Source organism: Spermophilus citellus, assembly GCF_964194105.1.
Source record: "Spermophilus citellus genome assembly, chromosome: 4".
In the NCBI taxonomy this organism is placed as follows: domain Eukaryota; kingdom Metazoa; phylum Chordata; class Mammalia; order Rodentia; family Sciuridae; genus Spermophilus; species Spermophilus citellus.
The window spans coordinates 116,468,183-116,494,137 of record NC_138185.1 but is presented as its reverse complement, the minus strand read 5'-3'; the positions used below and the strand labels follow the sequence as shown (position 1 = coordinate 116,494,137).

Here is a 25,955-nt window from a genome sequence, read left to right as displayed (position 1 = left end):
CATGTGTCCTTCTCTTATTATTTTACAGGTATGTACACATGAAGAACAGGATATTTTACAGCGTGACTCAAACAAAAGCCAGAAATTGCTGAAGAAGCTCATGTCAGGTAGACAGGAATCTTCTAAATGACTGTGGTGATGGGTACAACTTGTATCTATGGTTGTTTTTCTTTCCTATATTGTGGTATGAAAGATGTAGTTTATAAAAGATGCAGTCAGTTTATTTATTCATCTATTCAACAAGCACTTATTTTTTAAAATTTTACTATTTTAGCTACATAACTTTGAGAAACAAATATATAATAGTACATTGGATCACAGCTCAAAGAATAAAATTAATATCCATGAGCTCAAACTCATATAAATAAGTAACCAAATAAGTTAAGAAATAAAGAAAAGAGAATTTCTCTTTCTCTCTTTCTCTCTCTCTCTCTCCCTCTCTCCCTGTCTCTCTATTAAAGGGTATGTGTGTGGTGCCAGGGACTGAATCCAGGGACTCATACATGCTAGGCAGGTACTCTACCACTGAGCTACATCTCCAGCCCTAACTTTTGAAATTGTTAGTGAGGTTGAACATGTCTATATTTTTATTTATTTATTTTTTGAGACTGGGTCTTGCTATGTTGCCAAGGCTTAACCCTCAAGTGATCCTCCTGCCCAGGCTCCTAAGTAGCTGGGAGTATAGGTATGTACCATCATACCAGGCTAATTCCTCCTTGTTTCTTTTTTCTTTTCTTTTCTTTTGGTGGTGGTACTGGAATTGAACTCAGAGATGCTTTGCCACTGAGCTATACCCCAAACCCTTTTTTTTTTTTTTAAAGAGAGAGTGAGAGGAGAGAGAGAGAGAGAGAGAGAGAGAGAGAGAGAGAGAGAGAGAATTTTTAATATTTATTTTTTAGTTCTCGGCGGACACAACATCTTTGTTGGTATGTGGTGCTGAGGATCAAACCCGGGCCGCACGCATGCCAGGCGAGCACGCTACCGCTTGAGCCACATCCCCAGCCCCCCCAAACCCTTTTTTATTTTGAGACAGGCTGGTCTTGAATTTGCCATCCTCCTCCCTCAGCCTCCTGAGTCACTTGTATTTGGGTGTGCACCACACCTGGCTAATTCCTCCTATTTTCTAATTTAGTGAACTCTTCCCATATTTTGTTCTTTGCTGAACAGTAGTATAGCTAATTTGTACTGTAGGCTGATACCATTTGATTTATCATCATCTGTGAATTTCAATTTCCTTAACTTTATAACAAATATAATTTCAAGCAAATTTCTAATATTATTGTGAGAATTAAATAATTTAATTTATATTAAATGCTTTTACATTAAACTTTTCATTTTTGCTCTCTTCCTGAAATTTTTCTTTTTTTCTTCCATTATTTTGTTTTGATTTGTAAAAGTACATTTAAAAATGATAGTCAGCCCTACTCAGTAAAGGTTTTCATTTTTACAGCATTTAATTTTGTTGATTGATTAATTGCTAGCTATATCTTCAGTCCTATCAGGCATTTTTATGTTGTGTATTTAAACACTTTAGTACCTTTAGTGATCCAAAATTCTGTAAGGGAAGAAAAGGACCTCACATTCATTGAGTACCTATTACATATCAAGCAACACTTGATACTTTACAAGTTAGACCTAGCCTCTGTACTTGGTTGTTTTCCATTGAAATGAAGGCTCCAGACCAGCAGATCAGAATGAGATCTTCCCATATTTTGTTCTTTGCTGAACAGTAATACAGCTAATTTGTACTATATAGGCTGATATCATTTGATTTCCTTATTCAATTTCAGGGATGGAGAATTCTGGAAAGGTAGACATCTCTACCAAGGACCTTCTTCCTCATCAAGAATCTCGAATTAAGTCTGGTCTGGAGAAGGCTATCAAGCATAAAGATAAACTGTTAGAGTTTGACAGAACTAGGTATGATATGGTTAGAATAACAAATGCTAAGAAATAGACTTTTCCACAGATTCTGGCCATTAAAAATTTTGGGGCTGGGGCTGTAGCTCAGTGGCAGAGTGCTTGCCTAGCACATGTGAAGCACTGGGTTTGATCCTCAGCAACACATAAAAATAAAAACAAAATAAAATAAAAGTATGCTGTCCATCTACAACTACAAAAATAAAAAGTAAAAAAAACCCCACTATTTTGGCATTTGATATCTTCTCAAAGTGGAATGTAAAAGAGTTTACAAAGAAGAGCTGGATGCTCTGTATAGGAGGCCTACATCTTGTTTTTGAATCTGTGTTTGAATAAAATAGGCTCTCACCAAGAGAATCGTATCCTGCACCAGTTTATTTTTCATTTGTTTGTTTTTCTGGTACTAGGGATTGAACTTAGGGTGTTCTACCATTGAAGTACATTCCCAGCCCTTTTTATTTTGAGATAGGGTCTCACCGAGGTACCCTGGATGGCTTCAGATTTGTGATCCTCCTGCCTCAGCCTCCTGCATTGCTCTGATTACATGTATGTGTCATTGTGTCTGGCCCTGCATCAGTTTGTTTTGGAAAATGCTAGTATACCCCCTGGACAGTTGACTTGGGTTGTCATAATTCCCTACTTATTTCACTTGCAGCCATTTATTCATCTAGTCAACGTATGCAGTCATTTATTGCTTAACGATGGATGGAGATGTGTTCTGAGAAATATGTTTTAAGTGATTTTGTCATTGTTGAAAATCATAGAGTTTACCTGCACAAATTTAGGTGATGTAGCCTATTACTTACCTAGGCTGTGTGGTATATCTATTTATGGCAGAGCCTATTGCTCGTAGGGCCATGATGATCAAAACACAAGATTGAACTAATGCAACAGAAAACCATGCAATCCAAGAGATACTATAGGGGCTAGGAGTATAGCTCAGTGGTAGAACACTTGCCATGTATGTGAGGCCATGGGTTTGATACCCAGCACTGAAAACAAAATGAAAGAGAGAGATGTATGAGATATATGAGGCCACTACTCGCATAACACAGCATTATTGTAAGTAGAAGGAATACACTCTAAAATAAGGATAAGAGCTAGGGGAGTATCTCAGTGGTAGATCACATAAGTGTGTATGAGACACTGGGTTTCATCTTGACTATCTAAAAATAAATATAAAATTTAATGATAACCTAGTAAATATATAATGAATAACCTAGCAAATATATAAACCAGTAACAATCATTTACTATCATTATCAATCACATATCACCCATAATTTTTAAAAATATTTTTAGTTGTAGATAGACACAATACCTTTGTTTATTTAGTTTTTTTATGTGATGCTGAGCATCAAACCTAGTGCCTCACATGTGCTACTGAGCTACATCCCCAGTCCTTTTTATTTTGTGACAGTCTTATTAAATTGTTGAAGCTGACCTTTAACTGTGATCCTCTTCTTCAGGCTCCAGAGAAGCTGGGATTACATATGAACCTGATTTCAGTTTTTTTCTTTATGCCTATGTTTATCACTGATTTGTTATTATAGAGAAATTGAGTCTTTTCTTTTTTTTTCTTTTCTTCTTTTTTTTTTTTTTTTTTTTTTGTGTGTGTGTGTGTGTGTTTGGGTCACTTTTAATACTAAGCTATATCCCCAACCCTTTATTTTTGTATTTTTTATTTTTTTTAAAGAGAGAGCGAGAGAGGAGGAGAGAGAGAGAGAGAGAGAATTTTAATATTTATTTTTTAGTTATTGGCGGACACAACATCTTTGTTTTTTTTTTTTGTATGTGGTGCTGAGGATCGAACCTGGGCCGCACTCATGCCAGACGAGCACGCTACCGCTTGGGCCACATCCCCAGCCCTATCCCCAGCCCTTTAAAAAAATTTTTTTTGGACAGGGTCTTCCCTAAGATGCTTAGGGACTTTCTAAGTTGCTGAGACTGGCCTCAAACCTGCAGTCCTCCCAAGTATCCAGGTTTAAAGGTGTGCATCATCTTGACCTGTAGAAATTCAGTCTTTATTGGATTTGTGACTTTGGAGTAATCAATTTCTGTGAGCTCCAGGTTCATTATCTATAGAATGGGAGTTAGATCATTAAGACTCCTTATAGTTCTGTTTCTTTGTCAGTATGATCTTAGAGATAGGCCTGATTATCATATCTTGGAACTTTGCCCCATTGTGTTAGTAAAGTCCTAGAGATGGGGTATGGGGATGGAAACTGTCATAGTAGTCAAATAATAGTATGTCCTAAGAATAGATAATTAAGCCTTAGGACCGATTTCAGGGTAAAACTCTAGTAAGCAAATGGGCCTATCAGTAATAGACTGGATCCCAATTGTAGAAAAATTAGAATATTGAGTAAGTTGCCAGAACATGAACTCTGATGCAGTAAAATCAAACTGAAGCCCAGGTATCAGAAGGTGAAAGCTGGAGTATGCAGAAAGGAAGAATGATAATGAATTATGGTACTGTGCTTTTCCTGTCTGATATTGAAATGAGTTCTATAAGCTGCATTGGAGATAAGATATAAGCAGCCCCGCTGGTGTCCTGCGTGCCTGTAATCCCAGCTTGGGCTGTGGCTCAGTAATAGAGCTCTGGAGGCTGAGGCAGGAGGATAGTGAGTTCATAGTCAGCCTCAGCAACATCGATGTGCTAAGCAACTCAGTGAGACCCTTTCTCTAAATAAAATACAAAATAGTGTTCGGGGTGTGACTCACTGGTCGAATGCCCCTGAGTTCACTCCCTGGTATCAATAAACAAACAAAAAAAGATATATGCAAAAGCTGGTAATCAGGCTGAGTTTCACCTGTTTTTGTAACATTCTTGGACTTTGTATTTCAGACAGTAGCCTCTAGACTAGCAAAAGTAAGTTACCTTGAAACAGTTCCTCATTAATAATTCTATGTTTGTCAACATGTGGCTTAATTGTCATGTGTTTGTTTGTTTGTTTAGTATTCGAAGGACCCAGGTCATTGATGATGAGTCAGATTACTTTGCCAGTGATTCTAACCAGTGGTTGTCCAAAATTGAGCGGGAAACTTTGCAGAAGCGAGAAGAGGAGCTGAGAGAACTTCGACATGCCTCTCGACTTTCTAAGAAGGTCACTATTGACTTTGCTGGCCGGAAAATCCTAGAAGAAGAAAATCCATTAGCAGAATATCACAGTAGGTAAGTGGCCAGCACCAGAAAGGGTCTCAAAAAAGGAGTAGGTTGACTATATAGGATTTTTACTTCTTTAGAGATGTTGTTTTTGTTGATTTTTAAAAATGATGATCATCAAGCTGGGCACAGTCGCACATGCCAGTAATTCCAGCTGTTTGGGAAACTGAGGCAGAAGGATCATGTAAAGCCAGCCTCAGTAACTTATCAAGGCCCTAAGAAACCCAAAAAGACCCTGTCTCTAAATAAAATATAAAAAAAGACTGGGGATGTGGCTCAGTAGTAAAGCACCCCTAGGTTCAATCCCTGCTACAAAAAAAAAAAAAAAAAAAGGATGATGATCCCAAGCACTGTGGGAAAAAAATAAGTAAATGAAAATTTAAAAATAAAAAAAAATTTTTAGGGCTGGGGATGTGGCTCAAGCGGTAGCGCGCTCACCTGGCATGTATGTGGCCCGGGTTTGATCCTCAGCACCACATACAAACAAAGATGTTGTGTCCGCTGAAAACTAAAAAATAAATATTAAAATTCTCTCTCTCTCTTTCTCTCTCTCCTCTCTCTCTCTCTCTCTCTCTCTCTCTCTCTCTCTCTCTCTCTCTCTCTCTGTCTCTCTCTCTTTCTTTAAAAAAAAAAAAAGTTCTTTAGGGGCTTGGCGAGTTGCTGAAGCTGGCCTCGAACTTGCAATCCTCCTGACTCAACCTCCCGAGCCACTGGGATTACAGCGTGTGCCACTGCACCCGGCCCTTTATAGCTATCTTAAACTTGCCATTGAAATTCAAAGCTTCTTGAAGGCTGGAACCATGTCCTCCCCATCTTTTAGGTTGAATTGCATATAAGAGGTTCCTTAACAAATATATATTGAGCTGAATTCAAGGTCATGTTCAACCTTTTCTATTAGTTAAAGCTTGTTATTATTTTATTATGTTTCAAAATTATAATCATCATTCACAAATGTTTGCCAGACATCAAACAGGAGTATGGATATAGCCACAAGGAATATAGAGTAATAAAATGGAATATGATAGGGCTTCTAAGCCAGTAGGATTTCACAATGTTCAAATGAAAATCTTCATGTCCCTCTGCCCCCTGGCCCCAGGGCTAAGAACCAAACTGAGGGCCTTGAGGGGGCTAGGCAAGAGCTCTGCCACTGAGCTAAATTCCCAATGCCATCACATTCATTTATAGGTTTAGATCCAAATACCCAAAACTAACACCTTAAGCACAGAATACATGGGATGTATCCAATGGTTATTTAGGGACCCTTTTTTAGAACTTCTAAACCTCGAAGCAGATAGAATTCAAATAGCATAGGTAAGTAAAAAAGAGACTCCTGCATAGACAAAGTAATAACTGTAGGGTGTATTGAATAGACAAGCTGCCATAGAATATTCATCTCTGAGTCAGACTACTTTTTAAACAAATTTTATATTCTTTGTATTTTTGTTGATCTTGTTAAACTGGTAACTATAGTGTGCTCTACCTATTTTCCTTAAGTTCTGTGGAAGGAAGGTAGAGTGGGGAGAGGGAAAGTTGTTCATGGGCTTCTCCTTGAATTCCAAATTTTAATATTACCAAAGGGTTTTATGTTGGTTTTTAAGTAAAGACATTCTGAGCATAGAATATTACCGATTATTGCTTCCTTTTGGTTTATTATTACAGATTAGATGAGACAATACAGGCCATTGCCAATGGAACCTTGAACCAGCCACTGGACAAAATGGATAGATCTTCTGAAGAGCCTTTGGGAGTTCTGGTAAATCCTAACCTGTACCAGTCCCCTCCCAAGGTTAGTGGACCTTTCTTTCCTCTAGCTGATAACGAGAGAATTTTGGTCCTAAATATTTCTCCTTTCAAGTATGTCTGTTTTTGGGCTGGGGATGTGGCTCAGGCGGTAGCGCGCTCGCCTGGCATGCATGCGGTCCGGGTTCGATCCTCAGCACCACATACCAACAAAGATGTTGTGTCCGCCGAGAACTAAAAAATAAATATTAAAATTCTCTCTCTCTCTCTCTCTCTCTCTCTCTCTCTTAAAAAAAAAGTATGTCTGTTTTATAGTTTATAGATACCAATTTGCTCTCTTAACTCACCTACCAATCTTACATTCTTGCCCAATTTTTTTCCAGTTTTTATTGCAGCACTTCCAAAAAGTTGACTTGTGCTATCTTCAATGAGCATTTTCCAAAAGAAGATGTTATTAAATACAATAGAAATTTAGACAGTAGAGTCAAGGGCACTGGCACATACTTGTAATCCCAGAAACTCAGAATGCTGAGGCAGGAGAATCCTAAATTTGAGGCTAGCCTCAGCAACTTACTGAGACACTAACTCAAAATAAAAATAAAGCTGGGCATGGTGGCATACGTGTACAGATAAATGAAAAGTTGTGCTGCAATTGTGTACAATGAATCAAATGCATTCTGCTGTCATATATACATAAATAAAATAAGGAATGAATGATTTATTTATTTATTTTAAATTTCTTTTTTGTTGTTGTTGTTATAGTTGGGCACAATACCTTTATTGTATTTGTTTATTTTTATGTGGTGCTAAGGATCGAACCCAGTGCCTCGCACATGCTAGGCGAGCGCTCTATTGCTGAGCCACACCCCCAGCCCAAGATTTATTTTGACTCAAGTTTAAGAGGTTTTAGTCAATAGTCACTTGACCTCATTGCTTTGGGCCTGAGGCAAGGCAGAGCATATGGCAGAGTGCATATGCTAGAGCAGAATAACTTGCCTCATAACATCTGGAAAGCAAAGAGAAAGGAAGAGGTTTGGGTTCCAATGACCTCTTTAGTGGTACACCCCTAATGACCTAACTTCCTAACTTCCTTCTACTAGTCCCCACACTAAAAGTTCTGCCACCTCTCTATAGCTCTATCAACTAGGACCAAGCTTTTAATACATGTGCTTCTGGGGGATGCTCAAAATCAAAATCAAAATCCATATAAAATGGTGAATACGTGCAAGCTAGGTAGGGTTTATAAGATGTATTATTATAATGAGAAATAGAGTAGGATTAGGTAGGTAGGATCAGATCATTAAAGAACTTTTTTTTCTTTCTTTTACTTTTGGGGAGGGAGTACTGGGGATTGAATCCAGGGGTGCTCTATCACTGAGCTATACCCCCAGTTTTTTTTTATTTTGAGATAGGGTCTCACAGAGTTACTTAGGGCTTTACTAAATTACTCAGGCTAACCTCAAATTTGTGATCCTCTTGCCTCAACCTTCCAAGTTACTGGGATAATAAGCATGTGCCACTGCACCTGGCTAAAGAACTTTTTAGCTAGGAAGTTTTAGCATTTTTATTTTATAAGTAAATGTGATACAGAAAGTTCTTATGTAGAGAGAGAATACCCTCAGGGTAATGCTTTACCTACTTACCTTCAGCACTATATATGTGTCAAATTCTGTGCTAGGTAGTGGGAAATTAAAAGATTAATTAAAGGTCCAGCTCATGTCCTTAAGAACTTCAAAGATCAGTGGGAAGATGTGTATGAATGCAAAGATTATAGTTCTTTAAGATAATTGCTATGAAACATACATGTCATAGATGCAACAGTATTTATGAGCATGTTCATAAATCTGTGAGAGAGCATAAAAGAAAGAGTGTTTGACAACTAAAGAATGACTAGAAGAGTTTGGGTTTGTAGCTCAGTGGTAGAATGCTTGTTTAGCTACAGGTGAGGTACTGGGTTCAATTTTCAGCACCTCATAAAAATAAATAAATAAAGGTAATATGTCCATCTACAACTAAAAGAAAATTAAAAAAAAATAACTTAAGAATTTCTAGGTAGACAAATCTGGGGAGAGAATTCCAGGCAGAAGGTACAACATGTGTAATGATTCAGCATCTTGAATGGATAAAGAAAATGTGGTACATATACACAATGGAATATTACTCAGCCTTAAAGAAGAATGAAATTATGGCATTTGCAGGTAAATGCTAAGTGAAATAAGCCAATCCCAAAAAACCAAAAGCTCAATGTTTAAAATCTCTGATAAGTGGATGCTGATCCATAGTGGGGTGGGGGGATAGGGAAGAATGAAGGAAATTTGTTCTGTGTAGAGGGGAGTAAGGGGATGGGTGGTGTTGTGGGGATGGGAAAGATGGTAGAAAGAGACAGACATTATTACCCTGTCTACATGTATCATTACCCTGCTGGACTAACTCTACACTATGTACAGCCAGAAAAATGAGAAGTTGTGCTCTATTTGTGTACAATATGTCAAAATGCATTCTACTATAAAATAAATAAATTCATTAATTAATTAAAAAAAGGGATAGTGAATGAAGACTGCTTCTCCCTTTTAAGGCCAAGAAAAAAAAAAAAGACTCAGCATCTTGAAAGCATTGCGGGTTTGGGGAAATCAAAGTATTTTTATGGACTAGTAGATGTGTTAGTTTCCTAGCGCTGCAAAACAGATAGGGTGACTTAAGACAGTAAGATTTCTTTCCTCATAGCTGGAGGCTAAAATTTCAAAATCAAGATGTTAGCAGAGCCACATTCCCTCCAAAGATTCTACACATGAATATTTTCTTGCCTCTTTCAGTTTCTGGTTGCCCTAGGCTTGTAGCTGAATCACTCCAATCTCTACCTCTGTCTTCACTTGGCCTTCTTCCATGTGTATCTCTGTGTGTCCTCTCCTTTTCAAAGAATACCAGTTATTGGATTTAGGTCACCATAATTCAGTGTGAACTCATCTTAAATTGATTACATCTACAAATTTGTAAGGTCATATAATCAAAGTCTAGGTAGACATGAATTCAAGGGGATCCTCTTTTTTTTTTAATTGATTTTATTTTTTAAATACATGACAGTGGAATGTATTACAATTCTTATTGCACATATGGAGCACAATTTTTCATGTCTCTGGTTGTATATAAAGTATGTTCACACCAACTTATGTCTTCATACATGTACTTTAGATAATGATGTCGACCACATTCCACCATCATTGCTAACTCCCTGCCCCCTCTCTTCTCCTCCCACCCCTTTGCCCTATCTAGAGTATGTCTATTCCTCTTGTGCCCCTCAAGGGGATATTCTTTAACCAAGTGCAGTAGACAATACCTGCTCTTGAAAGCCCTATGTTTCACAATAAGCACTGAGTTTTATTTGAAAGTAAGCAAAGAAGGATCCTTGAAGATCCTTGAAGACTGGTATGACTTCCATGCTTATACAGACAGTGCATTGGAGGGAAGGTTAAGACTAGAAACAGAAAAATTGTTCCAGAAGTTATTGTAATGGGGAGATAATAAGGGCCCAAGTTATTATCGTAGTACCAGTAGGAGTTGTTTAAGAGAAATTATTTAACAACTAACAATATAGACAAGTAGATTAGTTAACAGGTTATATAATAGTATTATTGAAAGATAATACGGGAGAATGGCTGTTTGGTTACAGTCAAGAACTGTAGTAGGGACAGAACTAAGAATTTGGGCCTCAGGATTATTCATCCAACATTTTTACAAGATAACTTATTTTTTCCATAATAGATCAGTGTTTCCACACAAGAACTTCTATTCTTACCTAATATTTACCCAATTTTGCCTTATGATTCAAAAGACAGTTGTCTCATATATGTGTGTGTGTGTGTATATATATATATATATATATATATATATATATAATAAAAATATACATATGTATACATACACATATATATAGATATAGATAGATTTTTTTTAATATATAATAAGAATTGAACCCAGGGGCACTTAACCACTGAGCCACATCCCCAGCCCTTTTGAGGTAGGGTCTCAAAAATTGCTAAGTTGCTTAGGGCCTTGCTTAATTTCTCAGGCTGGCTTTGAATTTCCTATCCTCCAGCCTCAGCCTCCTGAGCCGCTGGGATTACAGGTGTGCCACCACAGTTGGCAAAACCATATTTTTTTCATGTTTTATGTTTCCCTAATCTGTGCTTTTCACATAGTTAATTGCTCAATAAATGTGGTTTTTAAATATTATTATTATTTTTTAAATAATAATAATAATGCTTTTCTTTTCTTTTTTTTTTTTTTTTTAGAATTTTAATATTTATTTTTTAGTTTTCGGTGGACACATCATCTTTGTTTGTATGTGGTGCTGAGGATCGAACCGGACCGCACGCATGCCAGGCGAGCGCGCTACCGCTTGAGCCACATCCCCAGCCCCATAATAATGCTTTTCTATCATGCACAGTTCCTTGTGCATGCTAGAAAAGCATTCTACCACTGAGCTACATCTTCAATACTTCAAAAAATTTTTTTGAGATGGGGTCTTGCTAAATTGTCCAGACTGGCCATAAACTTCCAATCTTCCTGTTACAGCCTCTTGTGGAATTACAGGAGTGTGCCACTGTGCCCAGTTTAACTGTGGTATTTTAAAAGCTATGACAGGGCTGGGGTTGTAGCTCAGTGGTAGAGCGCTTGTCTAGCATGGGTGAGGCAATGTGTTCAATCCTCAGCACCACAAAAAAATAAAACTAATAAAAAGTAAAGTTTAAATTCTTTAATAGAAAAAGACAAAACTGTTAAATCATAAAATTTTGTTGTGAAAAGATTAAGATCTTAGAGATTCATCTAAAAATTTGTCAACAAAAGATTCTTAGAGATCCATCTTTGGCAGTTGAGAAAGCTGAAAGTTTAAGGGGGTTAAATGATTGCCTAAGTATCCAGGCAAGTACTCTAGCAGTCTTTTTTAAAATAAGTTATTACACTTTTAAAAATTAAAAAAAAATGAAGACTCACCATCCTAATACCCATTTTTCTTTTTCTTTTAAATTTTGGAGCACTTGATCTTCTTGCTCTGGAAGAAACATTAACCTTCATGATTCTCTGACTGAACTCTTGCCAGAACTCTTTAGTCTCCTGTAATTACCTGTATCCTATAATTCTCTATTGCCTTTATGTGATGGGAACCTTGTTTCAGTAGTGTTCCTTCTTCTCTTTTAGTGTACAAGTTGTTTTTTTTCAGGATAATAGAGTACTTCTTATACCCAGTAGCCAGAACTACTGCCCATGACAGCATCTGTTTGGCTTTGTTATAATACTGACATGTGAGTCTGCCATAAGCACAAGAAGCATTATGAACCAAAATGTTGTATGTCTTTTGGCTGATTCACTTATCTTAGGAAACCTCCAGAATCCAAGATAGAGCCTTAATAAGTATAAAATGGAAATACTTACAGTTCTTTTGGTCTGGTAGTTGTGCTGCTTCTGGAATTAAGCATTATATGGAGACTTCAACATTCTACCTATCTTTTAAGATGGCACTTTGTTATCATACCTGAAACTCTTACTGAATTTATACCCTATTTTGTGGGAAGCCATTCTGACACGTGATTGGGTGACTCCCGTTAAGGGCCTGAGGCGCTTTGGCTGTGTCGAAGCTTTCCCGACCCTTTCCTGATGAGAGAGCCCATCCGTGTGGGGGTGTGCCTGACCACTGACCCCAGGGACCCAATCACTGACCCTGACCTTGGAATGCAGCCCCCCCTCAACCTTCATTGGATGGAATTCTCCCCTGAATCTCTTGTTCCCCAATAAAGGGCTACTCCCAGGCGTGTTGCTCTCTCTCTCTCCTGCTAGCCCTGAGTAATCCTCGCTGCCCTGCTGGGCGGCTAGAGGTGGGAACCAGAGAGGTGAGCCGTCTCGGACCTAGCAATATAAATAAGGTACTGTCTGTGTGTTTTATTTCGATCTCTTCTAACTAACTTTATGCCTAGAACCTCATTAATGAAACCACTGCGCAGGCTGCGTGGTAGACTTTTTGGCTTTGTTTGTTTGTTTTTTGATGGACAACATGACTTTATTTTATTTGCTTATTTTTGTATGTGGTACTGAGGATTGAACCCAGTGCCTCACATATGCCAGGCAAGCACTTTGCTGCTGAGCCACAGCCCCAGCCTTTTTTTGGCCTTGTTTCAGACAAAGATGGGATAAAATTTTCTAAGAAAATGTATCTACTATGATTTCCTCATTATTGCATTTGTTCACCATCCCCGGATTCTTCCCTGTCAGACTGAACTGTTTGTTTTTTCCTATACAGTGGGTAGACCACACAGGTGCAGCCTCACAGAAGAAGGCTTTCCATTCAGCAGGATTGGGATTTGAGTTCAATTTATATCAGCACCAGTTGCGAATCCAGGATCAAGAATTCCAGGAAGGATTTGATGGTGGCTGGTGCCTATCTATTCACCAACCCTGGGCTTCTCTGCTTGTCAGAGGGATTAAAAGGTAAGAATAGAATCAGTGGAGGAAAGAGACTAGCAGGTGAGGAAGTGCTGGGGAGTGATATTGGCCAAATTATATTGTTAAATTATATGCATGTATGAATATGTAAGAACAAATTCCATCATTATGTGCACCTATAATGCACCAATAAAAAATTTGGAAAGTGGGCTGGGATTTTGGCTCAGTAGAGAGTGCTTGCCTCGCATGCATGAGGCACTTGGTTTGATCCTCAGCACCACATTAAAAATAAATAAATAATGAAGATATTTTTAAAAATTTGGAAAGTGAAAAAATTTTCTAGATAACAAAATAAACAAATAAAAAGTAAGAATAGAAATGAATCTTGGCAGTGAGAGATCTTTGACAAAAATTTGATTTAGAATTAATTTTCTCCAGCTTACTTATTATTTCCAGTACATAGCACTTGAAACAATATTAACTAGGTAGTAGAGTTTTTTTGAAACTGGGTCTTACTATGGGGCTCACTCTGATCTTGAGCTCCTGAACAAGTGATCCTCCTATCTCAGCTGGGAGTACAGGCTGATTATTCCATTATGCCTGGAAAATTTTTAGATTAATTAAAATTGTTTTGCTTGGCATAGTGGCACATATCTGTAATCCCAGCTCTTCAGGAGGCTTAGGCAAGAGGATTCCAAGCTTGAAGGAAGCCTAAGTAAGTTAGACTTTGCCTCAAAATAAAATAAAAAGGCAACTAGTGATGTAGCTCAGTTGGTAGAGCCCTTGCCTAGTGTATGTGAGGCCTGGGTGCAATTTCTAGCACTATTAAAAAAAAAAAAAAAACCTAACTATAAAATAAAAAGGATTGTAATATAACTCAGTGGTATAGCACTTGTCTACTGTGTATAAAGCCCTGGTTTAATCCTCAGTACTTAGAATAAATGGAATACCAGGTTTTTTTCATCCTTGGAAGAGAGTCTATTGAAAAAACTCTTTTGAGAAACTATTTTACTACAAATTCCTTTTCTACAAAAAGTAGAGGAAGTAGTGAGGAATAACTAGAGGTATTATAAAGCTGAGTCATATCTATTGGTGATAACTGTTTACTATTCCATGCTTTCTTTTTTTTTTTTTTTTTTGGTACCAGGGATTGAACCCAGGGTTGCTTAACCACTTAGCCACATCTTCAGCCCTCCCTTTTTGTTTTGTTTTGTTTTGTATTTTACTTAGAGACAGGGTCTCACTGAGTTGCTTAGGGCCTTGCTAGGTTGCTGAGGCTGGCTTTGAACTTACACTCCTTCTGTCTCAGCCACCGGGATTACAGACATGCACCACTGTGCATGCCTGTTGTGTTTCTTTGTAATTCAACTTTTAAAATATTTTTCCTTTGCTTTTTATACATGAAATTGAAAATTGTAAAATGCAGAAAACTATCTAGAAACAGAAAGATCACCTATAACCCCACCATCAGAAATAGCTATTGTTAGCATTTTGAAGTCTTTATTTTTTTCTTGTTCAGATTGTTATATAATAAGATCATGACATTTATTTTGTTTGAGTTTTTCTTTCAGTTTTCATTATAGCGAGCTCATTTTTCCTTCTTATTTTTCAGAGTTTTATGTACATGGCAGTGTCCTATCTCAAACAGTAAAAATACCTTTTATTTAAATAGGATTTAAATTTTCGAATCATTAGCTCTATGAATAGTTTAAAATGAGGACACTGAGGCAGGCAAAGATACAGTTACTCTAAATGCTAAAACTAGTTAATGTCAGAGATAGAACCAGAGTTCAGGACTTCCAAGTGTCTTTACTCTCTAATCTGTAGACTTTAGTCATTTCCCTACTTTCTACAAAGAAAAATTATTAGCATTTAGGAACAGTCACTTCTACTTCAGTGGTTTCACTGTTAGCTGCCATTTCCCTCGTTTGTTAAGGTATAAAAACACTTTTTCGCCTCTATTTGAAGGTCAGGCTTTCTTGCTTTGGCTCCTAATTATTTCCTAATCTGTGTGTGTAGTACTAGTAGAACAAATGCATGTGAATCTGCTTTTGCTCCAGGACAGCCAAAGCCTCAGATGTCCGTTTTTCTCATTCATTTCTCTGCAACTTAGGTGTCTTTTTGCATAGTAGAAAGCTAAACAGCTTAATGAGAATGTTTACATTTCCCTCATCTATTCTGGATCTCTGTTATTGAAATTTTCTCATTGGAAAGAACAGGATGAGCATCATCCATTCCCACAATCACTAATCCTACAGAAATAAACTGGGTGGTTCTGCCAAATTTGTGAGACCATTTTCCCAGTAACTCTTCAGGTTATTTGGTCTAGAAGGAAGACATACTGGTTCATTTTACATAACGAGTACCTACTATGTGCCCGACACTCCTCTAATTCATCTGTTTTAGCATACTACAAATATGAAAAAACAATCACAGTGCTACTTTCCATTATAAGAATGAGATAAGAGGGATATAATATTAAGGTACTTTGTTTCATTTGATGGGAGGTGAAGAGAAACATCTTTTGTAGTCCTCGGAAAGTAGCAAACTAATTAAATTCTCTTGAGTATTTCATTTCACTTGATTTCTTTCAAACTATTCAACAAGTTGTTTACTTATCCACACAGAACATAACCCTATTTAAAATAATTAGGAAATGTATATTGGTATCATTGCAACTTAGAAAATAAAGATAAGCATTTTTATTTATAATTATTTTATTTTTAATTTATTCATAATCATTATTCTATTAAATACCATTCTTGGGAAGTTATGTGTCAGGATTTTCTGTCAGGTTGGAGAATAAAGCAACAAGTCTTCCAGAAAAAAGTTAGCTTTTGACTCAAAGAATGGCAATGCTGTTCATATTTGTGGGACAACTTAGATGCTTAAAAACTACAGATTCGGGATTGTAGAAGTTCCAAGAGTAGTGAGAACTCCAGGACTGAGTTATGGGAATAAGGTGACAACTATCTAGGAGTTGAGAGAAAAAAACTTTGTTCTGATGATAGGTGAAATTAGAGAACAGACTTCATCCTCAAGGGAAAGGTATTATGGGAGAAAAGTGTTTTTCACAAAAGATTCCCTCTTGGTGAGACATCTTCTTTAGATCTCTTGGTTCAACTGAATAATTTGCTTCAGTATTTTTTTTTTTCTTTCTTTTTGGTATATTGTGGCATCTTCTGGGAAACCAGAATTTAGATCCTTCGTACTAAATTTGTATTTGTTCAAGGGTGGAGGGCAGATCCTGGTATACTCCCCACAGAGGACGTCTTTGGATAGCAGCCACAGGCAAAAAACCCTCCCCTCAAGAAGTCTCGGAACTCCAGGCTACATATCGACTTCTCTGTGGGAAAGGTAACAGCTATGAATTCTTTCGGTCTTACATTTAGAGAGGAGTCATTGATATTCCTCTTCTTTCAGTTTCTTCTTCCTGTGGCTTTTCCTCAGCTGAAAGGGACTTTTAAACCTTATATTTGCTTATTTACTGACAAATCATAGGCAGTTATTCAAAGCATTAATACTTCAAAAAGAGAAAATAAAAATATCAGTTTCTAAAAAATCAACCAAACTAATCTTAATTTTATCTGAAAAAAAATCTTCTTTCCCTTTTTTTTTTTTTTTTTTTTTGCTATGAAAGTAATATAAATGATTCGTAAGCTCTGGGATCTTAAATTGGGAAAAAAAACAACCACAAATAATATAATCAAGAGTGACCCAAATAGAGACCTGCTATTGGATTCAGATAGATCAAAGGTGATTGACCTGAACAGAGAATTTTCAGAATCACCCCAAGCACATTAAATTTGGATCCTAAGAAGAACTTCTGACCTTAGACATCCTATGTCCCTTCCTCTTATCCAGCTCAGAGTTGTTTTGGAGATAGAATGAAAGGAGAATTACAGAACCACCTTTAAAAGTTTTTAATACATAAAGCTTAAGCAAGGAGTCTAGACTCCAAACTTAAGCAAGGAGTCTCTTAAAAACAGATTTATGGCTGGGAGCAGTGATGCACACCTGTAATTCCAGTGACTTGGAAAGCTGAGACAAGAGCAATTGCAAGTTCAAGTTCAGCCTCAGCAACTTGGTTGTAAGAACCTATATGAAAAAATAAAAAGGGTTGGGGATGTACTCAGTGGCATATTACCTCTGAGTTCAGTCCCTAGTACCAGAAAAAAACAAAACCCATATTTCTGGAATTAGGAATGTAGTTCAATGGTACAGTACTTGCCTAGCATGCTCTGGGACCTGGGTTTAATCCTCCCAAAAGAAAGAAATGAAAGGGTAAAAAAAATTCTGTTTTGACTGGTACAGTTTGTTTTAGATTTGTGTCCTGACCTTCATGCTTATGTTTTTTAATCACATTTTTATAGTTTTCTATTGTCACCTGTAGCTGCCTGTCTTCAATTCTAAAATCCATTATCACCAAGTTCCAGTCTGATCCAGTTGAGTATAGTAGAATTGATTTGTTTGGAATAAACTTGTAGGGTCCTTGAACTTTTTTTTAATATATATTTTTTATTTGTTCTAATTAATTATACATGACAGTATGCATTTTGACATATCATATATAAATGGAGTATAACTTCTCGTTTGTCTGGTTGTATATGATGTAGAGTTACACAGGTCATGTAATCATATATGCACATAGGGTAAAAATGTCTGATTTATCTACTGTCATTCCTACCCCATGCCCCTTCCTCCTCCCTTCACTCCCCTCTGTCTAGTCCAAATTACCTCTATTCTTCCTCCCTCCCTCACATCCTTATTATGAATTAGTAGTCCTTGAACTTTGATGAGATGAGGGAATAGTTTTCTAAAGGAAAAATTTCCTAGTTTAGCTAGCCACTCACTAGGTATTTTGCTAAAATACAGTTATGCCAGATACAAAACTCATTGTTTTCCTTATGGCTATAAATAGATAATAGAAAGAGTTATTTGTTCATAATTCAAAACAGATTCCTGAATTCCAGAGTAACAAAGAAGGAAATTTATTTAATCCTTTTGTTTTTCTTGATTCAGATGTGGAATTTCCCAATGACTATCCATCAGGTTGTCTTCTGGGCTGTGTGGATCTAGTTGATTGCTTGTCCCAGAAGCAATTTAAAGAGCAGGTAGGTAAAGAATACTTCTCCCGGGCAGATGATTGATTTGCCATCATGACTGACTTATAGATCCTCTAATACAGCATATCCTGAAGATAATAAGGTGCTAGCAAATATATTTAGACATATGAATAAAAAGGGTGTCTTTTTTTGTTTTCTTTGTTGTTGGTTTGTGATTTGGTACTGATTGAAACTAGGGCTTCACACACATGCTAGGCAAGAGTTCTACCACTGAGCTACATCTCAGCCCTTTTTATTTTTTATTTTTAAAATATCATTATTTACTTATTTTTATGTAGTGCTGAGGATCGAACCCAGTGCCTCACATATGTGAGGCAAGCGCTCTACCACTGGCCACAGCCCCAGCCCTATTTTTATTTTTTCAAGATGTGATTTTGTTAAGTTGCCCAGGTTGGCCTTGAACTTCAGTCCTCTTGCCTCAGCCCCCTTAGTAGTAGGGATTATAGGTGTGCACCACCATATCCATCAAAATAGTCTTTTTATTAGTTGCTGACGGACCTTTATTTTATTTATTTCTATGTGGTACTAAGAATCGAACCCAGTGCTTCACACATGCTAGGCAAGCCCTCTAACACTGAGTTATAACCCCATCCCCAAAGGAGTCTTTTAATAAGATATATTGGGGCAGGAAAAGACCCTATCAATGACAGAAAAAAACTTAGTGATGTTTTGGTATTTGGTGTATGGAGAACTGGTATATATACATTTCTTTTTTTTTTTTTTTTTTAAAGAGAGAGTGAGAGAGAGGGGGACAGAGAGAGAGAGAGAATTTTAACATTTATTTATTCTTAGTTCTCGGCGGACACAACACAACATCTTCGTTTGTATGTGGACACAACATCTTCGTTTGTATGTGGTGCTGAGGATTGAACCCAGGCCGCATGCACGCTAGGTGAGCGCGCTACCGCTTGACCCACATCGCCAGCCCCATATATACATTTCTGAATAGGAAACTATTGCCATAGTCCAGCAAAAAAGTATAGGGTCTTCATCCCTTACTAAAGCTTTGCTTCTTTTGGTGAGGAAGTCTTCAAAAGTATCCCCTGATGGGCTGGGGATGTGGCTCAAGTGGTAGCGCGCTCGCCTGGCATGCGTGCGGCCAGGGTTCGATCCTCAGCACCACATACCAACAAAGATGTTGTGTCCGCCGAGAACTAAAAAATAAATATTAAAAATTCTTTCTCTCCCCTCTCTCTCTCAAAAAAAATGTTTTTTTAAAAAAAAGTATCCCCTGAATCATTTTGATTGGGTGGTGGGTATGATAGATCTGTTATTGCTTTTCAAAGCATTTGAACTCATGATAGTAGGCAAGTGTGTTTGAATACCAATTGCTTGGATTGTGTCAGGTGTGTTTGTGTGTGTGTAGATGTACACATACATGTCTGTTTTGTTTTTGATCATTGACAATTGAACTGACATAACAAAGTACTTTTTTTTAATACCTTTATTCTATTTATTCATTTGTATGTGGTGCTGAGGATTGAACCCAGGGCCTCACATGTGCTAGGCAAGCACTCTACCGCTGAGCTATAGCCACAGCCCCACAAAGTACATTTTTGAACAGTAGAGGGAGACAAAGGACTTTAGCTTAATTGAAAAATTCTTGACATACAGGATTTTTATATTTAGTTTCATTCTGGCAAAAAGGAAGCCTGAGGAGTCTCACTAATAGTATAGTTTTCCTATTGTTTTGAACAGATACTATAGGTAATAGGACATCTACCACTATGTTTAATAAAATGTGCTTCAGTTTAATTTTTCTCAGTAACTTCTTTGTTTTTCAGACTTACTTTTTTTTTGGCGGGGGGGGGGGGGGGGGGAGGGGGCTGCCGGTGCTGGGAATTGAATCCAGGGCCTCATGCATTCTAGGCAAGCGCTTTACCATTGAGCTACCTCCCTCCCTGCCTGTCTTGCTTTTTTTTTTTTTTTTTTTGTCTGAGGGATTGAATCCAGGGGCACTTAACCACTGAGCCACATCCTTAGCCCTTCTTTTTTGTGTTTTATTTAGAGAAAGGACCTCCCTGATTGCTTAGGGCCTCACTAAATTGCTGAGTCTGGCTTTTTTTTTTTTTTTTAAGTTATAGATGGACACTATACCTTTATTTGATTTATTTATTTTTATGTGGTGCTGAGAATCGAACCCAGTGCCTCACACGTGTGCAAGGTGAATGCTTTACTACTGAGCCACGATCCCAGCCCCCTAAGTCTGGCTTTGAACTGGAAATCCTCCTACCTTAGTGGCCCCACCCCCAGCCACTGGGATTACAGGCATAAACCACCACACCTGACTCTGCGTTGCATTTTTGCTATTAATGCTTCCTTTTTTTCCCTTTACTATTCATAGCTATCTCAACTTCTTTATCTTTTCCTCACAGATTTTAGTCAACAGTTATTATCCCCCTACAATTCTGTCTTTTATTTTCTTATGGGTTGCCTCCTCAGTCTGTTCTGATTACTGTTTGTGTCTGAGTACAGCACATGTTTTTTTTTTTTTTTTTTTTTTTTAGAGAGAGAGAGAGAGAGAGAATTTAATATTTATTTTTTAGTTTTCAGCGGACACAACATCTTTGTTTGTATGTGGTGCTGAGGATCAAACCCAGGCCGCACGCGAGCGCACTACCGCTTGAGCCACATCCCCAGCCCACAATGCATGTATTTTGATGTGAATTTTGACTCCTACTCTTTTGTTCTGCCATTAGTATCCGATCTAAACCTCAACAGAACCATAGACATGTGGAGGCCCTTCACCGCCTTGCATTCTTGTGCCTGTACTATCTATGGGCCTTTTGACTTTTTTTTTTTTTCCAAGTGTCATCATTCTTCCTCCCTTCCCTGTTCCTCTTTTTTTTTTTTCCTGTGGTGTTAGAGATCCAACCCAGGGCCTCATGCATGCTAGGAAAGCACCCTACCACTAAGCTTCATCCCCAGCCTTCTTCTCCCCCCGCCCCACACTGTAGAATTAATAATTATAAAAATACCTTATATTGGTATGGGCTTTACAGTTTTAAAGACTCACGGTTCTTAACAACTTAATAAAACTTAGTGCGTCATATTCTCTTCATGTTATATCTGCATTCTAAAAGAGAACCCAGCTACATCTGCCCATGTGGATGGTGATTGGAAAGGGGCCTTGTTTTACTTTCTCCTTTATTGATCAAGAAAACTACCTCCTGACAAAGGTCAAATTATTTCAAACTCTAGACAGTTAAATGATCGTTCTGCCACAAATTTATTCAGGAAACTGTAATCCTAAAGTATAGAATACCATGAGGGTTACAAGAATTAGAATATAATTAACAAAGTAAATCTTTTTTTGGTTTCGTAAGGATACTCTTGTTTCAGGTGAACATGATGTTCCTCCTTCAGCTTACATTCTGTTTTATGTTCTGAGGTTGCTGAGGGCAGCATGTAGAAGTGTAGGAACCTTCCAATATGTTCCCTGTTGGAAGTCCTGTCAGTTCTCATTTTGAATTTTCCTTATGTATGACATTAAAATATACCAAAATGCCAGAAACCTGTAGGCTTTGTCAAACACAGGAATCCCATATCATTGTTCCTTGGTCATCAGCTTTCCTGTGGCTTTTCACCATTGTTTCTTTCCTGTGTTTGAGTGTAGCATGTGAATATATTCAGGATTGATAATAGCCGATTGATAATAGTTGTTGTTATTTATTGGATAAAGATCTTTTCACTTCTAAAAATTGTAGCTTTGACTGGGTGCAGTGGCCCATGCTTGTAATCCTGGCAACTCAGGCGGCTGAGGCAGGAGGATGGCAAGTTCAAGACCAGACTGGACAACTTAATGAGACCCTTCCTCAAAATCAAAAATAAAAAGGACCAGGTGTGGTGGCACGTGCCTGTAATCCCAGTGGCTCTGGAGGCTGAGACAGAAGAATCATGAGTTCAAAGCCAGCCTCAGCAATGGCGAGGCGTTAAGCAACTCAGGTCTCTAAAACACAAAATAGTGCTGTACCAATAATAAATAAGTAAGTAAATAAATAAATAGGGCTGGGGATGTAGCTCAGTGGTAGCACACTTTGGGTTCAATACCTAGTACTGTTAAAAAAAAAAAAAAAAGTTGTAGCTTTGGCATTGGCTGCCTTTTTGGAAAATGTCTCCACCACCCTTGGTGTAATCATCTACCTGTCTCTGTTTAGAGTTCTGTGATGTAAAAAATGTAGTTGTGTAGTCTGTTTTTGAACTAGAGTTCTTTAATGTAAGAAATATAATTGCATAGTTATACCAGCCTGATTTTTTTTTTCGTAGTGCTGGGGATCAAATTCAGAGCCTTGCACATGGCAGGCAAGGACTCCACCACTTTAAGCCTCATTCTTATTGCTAAAGAAACAAGTTGAGAATTTAGGAACAATAGCCCTATACTAGCATCTCTAAAACTATTCCATAGCATAGGTGTTCTTTGAAATATGTATCTTGAAAATGTCTTTGGATTAAACAAATTTATTTGTTTACTACAGAATTTTTCAGAGCCCTTAATATGCTGGTATACATTATGCCCTTAATGAGAGGTGAATATACTAGACAGTGTCCCTAAATTTTTCTTTTTTTGGTTTGTCAGTGCTAGGAATTGAATCTAGGGCCTTATGTATGCTGGACTAACACTGAGCTACATCCCCCACCACACACACTTGCATATTATCTGTTTACAGACTGCAGAACTGGTAACCTAGTATATATAGTTTAGAGAGCATTTGTCTGCTATGTTTGTTTTTCCTTTATCCTTAAGTCAGTGCACAGAGAGAACCATCCAGGAAAGTTTCCTGTGTGTTCTTCAGCATCTCAGCAAGCCTTTCTTATCACCCAACTGAATCACATTTTGTTTGAAAACCAGTGTGGATTTAATCATTTTTATTTCAACTGAAAGTAACTTCCTATATTACTTGGATCACATTTTACTTCTCTATTTCTGTTCCTAACATTTTTCTTCTTCAAAGAAACTCAGTTATTTACTTCTGACATTATGTTCTTGACTTTTCTTTGATAAATTAAAATCACCAAGCCCTCATTATTTTTTAACATAGTGTGATAATTTTGTTCTCTTAAAAAAAAAAGAACAAAAAAGATTTTGTCAGTGAGTGTTTTAAAATTAAGTGCACTACATTATAAGTGGCTTTTAAAAAATATGTGCTTGGGCTGGGGTTGTGGCTCAGTGGTAGAGCGCTTGCCTAGTATGTGTGAGGCCCTGGGTTCAATCCTCAGCACCACTTAAAAATAAGCAAATAAAATAAAAAATGTGTGCTAAACATGCTCTCTCCTGAGCTAAGAACTTGTCTTCCTTTTATCTTTTAAGACTAATTTGGCTAACATGGCTAATTTGTGCTGGAAAAAATCCCACCACTAGACTCTCAACCCTCCTCAGTAATGCCTGAGGATAACCTGGACTAGGTAACAGTCATCCATAAAAGGCTGTGGGCTTAACTTGGGGGAGAAAGGTAGATGAGAGTCATCTCCTAAAAGCTCCTCCTGTATTCCTCTGGAAGGAGCCCTAGCAGTTTGCCAGCATTTTATCTGCCAACAGCAGATGTAAGCTCTCAAAAACAGCAGGGAGGACTCTGACTGCAACAATGCATCAAGGCTGTGGTTTGTAACCTCAATAGTCAGGCAGTTAAAACTTTTTTTTTTTCTAACAAAGACATTTTGATTGCCAAATCCACAACCATTAGCAGCTGTGGTTGTGAATGGTTCTGGAGACCTAACAAGTCTTGAGACAAAAAGTTGAGTTATTGGCTTTTGTTTCAATGAGTCTGTGTAGGGTTTGTGCTATTTTTATCCCTGCCTTCAAAAGAAAATCTGATTGTCTGAAATCTTCAAGGCCATTGATTATTCTATTTCTTTTGAACTGAATCCATTTCACTCCTGCCAGCTTTCTGACCCTTTAGTCCTTTTGATCTTATGGCTTTTGTAACAGCCAAAACCCTATCTTCAAGGAATTATGCTGAAGCATTCTGCTGGGTGCCTATATCCAGTAATTGACACCAGCAATAGAATTTCAGTCTTCCAGTAGAGAAGAGAGTATGAGTATGACTTGTTCCTTCTTTAAGAGTGTCTAAGCAACATAGATCTTCAGGAAGATTACAGATATCGCTTTAGGTTTGTAAGTCAAAGCTTGCATCACTAATGGATTGCTTGTGAGTCTAAGAGGGGAGAAATTAGAGTACTGAAGGAAGTAATAGTCAATATGCAGACCAGGAATTGGCCTTAAAAAGACAAAGGCCATAAATTATCTTTTAAAATTTGTGAGGGATTTGGGGGTATAGCTCAGTGGTAAAGCTCTTGCCTAGCATGTGTGATGCCCTGAGTTCAGTTCTCAGCACCATAAAAAAATAATAATAAAATTAAAATATCCTCTATGTTGCACAGAGAAAATCTGCCAATTCATAGACCTGACAGTGTTCCTCAGGGATCACAGGTTCAGCAAAGAAGGAAATTGTGTATCACTAGCAAATAGCCTAATTCCAAGCAGTTCTTTAAATTCACAGCTCACCTGAGATGGGAAACCTATTTTCAGGATTCTTATGAAGACTAGAATATTTACTAGAGTTTCTAAGTCAGAACAGACTGTCTTTATCATCATTTTCAGATGAGTATCAAGTACCCATTTGAAAATGGTTTAAGGAGCTTGGCACAGAGACACTGCCTATAATCCCAGCTACTTGGGAGCCTAAGGCATGAGAATCACAAGTTCAAGACCAGCCTCTGCAACTTAGGGAGACCCTGTCTCAAAAAATTTAAAAAAGGACTGGAATATAGCTCAGTGGTAAAGTACTCCTGGGTGTAATTCTCAGTATCCAACAACAACAACAACAACAACAACAACAAAAATGCATTTTCAGGAATAACTCTGTGTGTGTGTGTGTGTGTGTGTGTGTGTGCGCGCGCGCGCATGCGCGCGCGCATGTTTTCTGTTGTGCTGAAGCACAATAGAAGAGAGACGAGGAATATTGCCACTTTTTCATGTATTTATGTGAATTCTTCAATGTTTACTTTTTCATCTAACAGTGAATGTGTAATTCTTAAAATTTTCTTATATTTTTTTTAATCAATAAATATTTGAGTGCCTACTATAAGTCAGACACCATTCTAGACACTAAAGGAAACAAAAAGATACATAGGTTCTTTCCCTGGAAATCTGAAAGGCTACCAGATTTCCCAACCAAATAAAATATAAAAAATATTTTATATTTTGTTAACAACCAAATAAAATATAAAAAATGGGGCTGAGGTTGTGGTTCAGTGGTGGAGCGCTTGCCTTGCATGTGTGAGGCACTTGGTTCAATTCTCAGCACTGCATATAAATAAATGAATAAAATAAAGGTCCATCAACAACTAAAAAATATTAAACAAAATCTAAAAAATAAAGATAACGCTTTAAAAAAAATAATGCTAGAGATCAAACACAGGTCCTCAAACATACTATGTAAACTCTATACCACTGAGCTACACTCCCAGCCCAAAATAAATGTCTTAACAGAAGTAAGATTGCCTCTGAGGATTTGAAGAAGGGAGTGATTATTTCTAACTCAGAGGAAATCCACAAAACTATTAAGAAAT

The 25,955-nt window shown here is 37.5% G+C and overlaps 1 protein-coding gene and 1 long non-coding RNA gene across 3 annotated transcripts in view; one reads left to right on the top strand and one right to left on the bottom strand.

Annotated features, from left to right (window-relative positions):
* LOC308646411 overlaps positions 1 to 25,955 on the bottom strand; it is a 65,596-nt gene that overhangs the window by 6,673 nt on the left and 32,968 nt on the right. The gene's annotated exons all lie outside the window — the stretch shown is intronic.
* Positions 1 to 25,955, top strand: part of TRIP4 (thyroid hormone receptor interactor 4) — a 57,609-nt gene that overhangs the window by 14,094 nt on the left and 17,560 nt on the right. For both annotated transcript variants that reach the window (XM_081289277.1, XM_081289276.1), the window contains exons 5-11: positions 29 to 107; positions 1,791 to 1,920; positions 4,879 to 5,094; positions 6,745 to 6,871; positions 13,118 to 13,305; positions 16,493 to 16,617; positions 18,283 to 18,374. In XM_081289277.1, the coding sequence (XP_081145403.1) occupies positions 29 to 107; positions 1,791 to 1,920; positions 4,879 to 5,094; positions 6,745 to 6,871; positions 13,118 to 13,305; positions 16,493 to 16,617; positions 18,283 to 18,374 (957 nt within the window). The remainder of the gene's footprint in view (positions 1 to 28; positions 108 to 1,790; positions 1,921 to 4,878; positions 5,095 to 6,744; positions 6,872 to 13,117; positions 13,306 to 16,492; positions 16,618 to 18,282; positions 18,375 to 25,955) is intronic.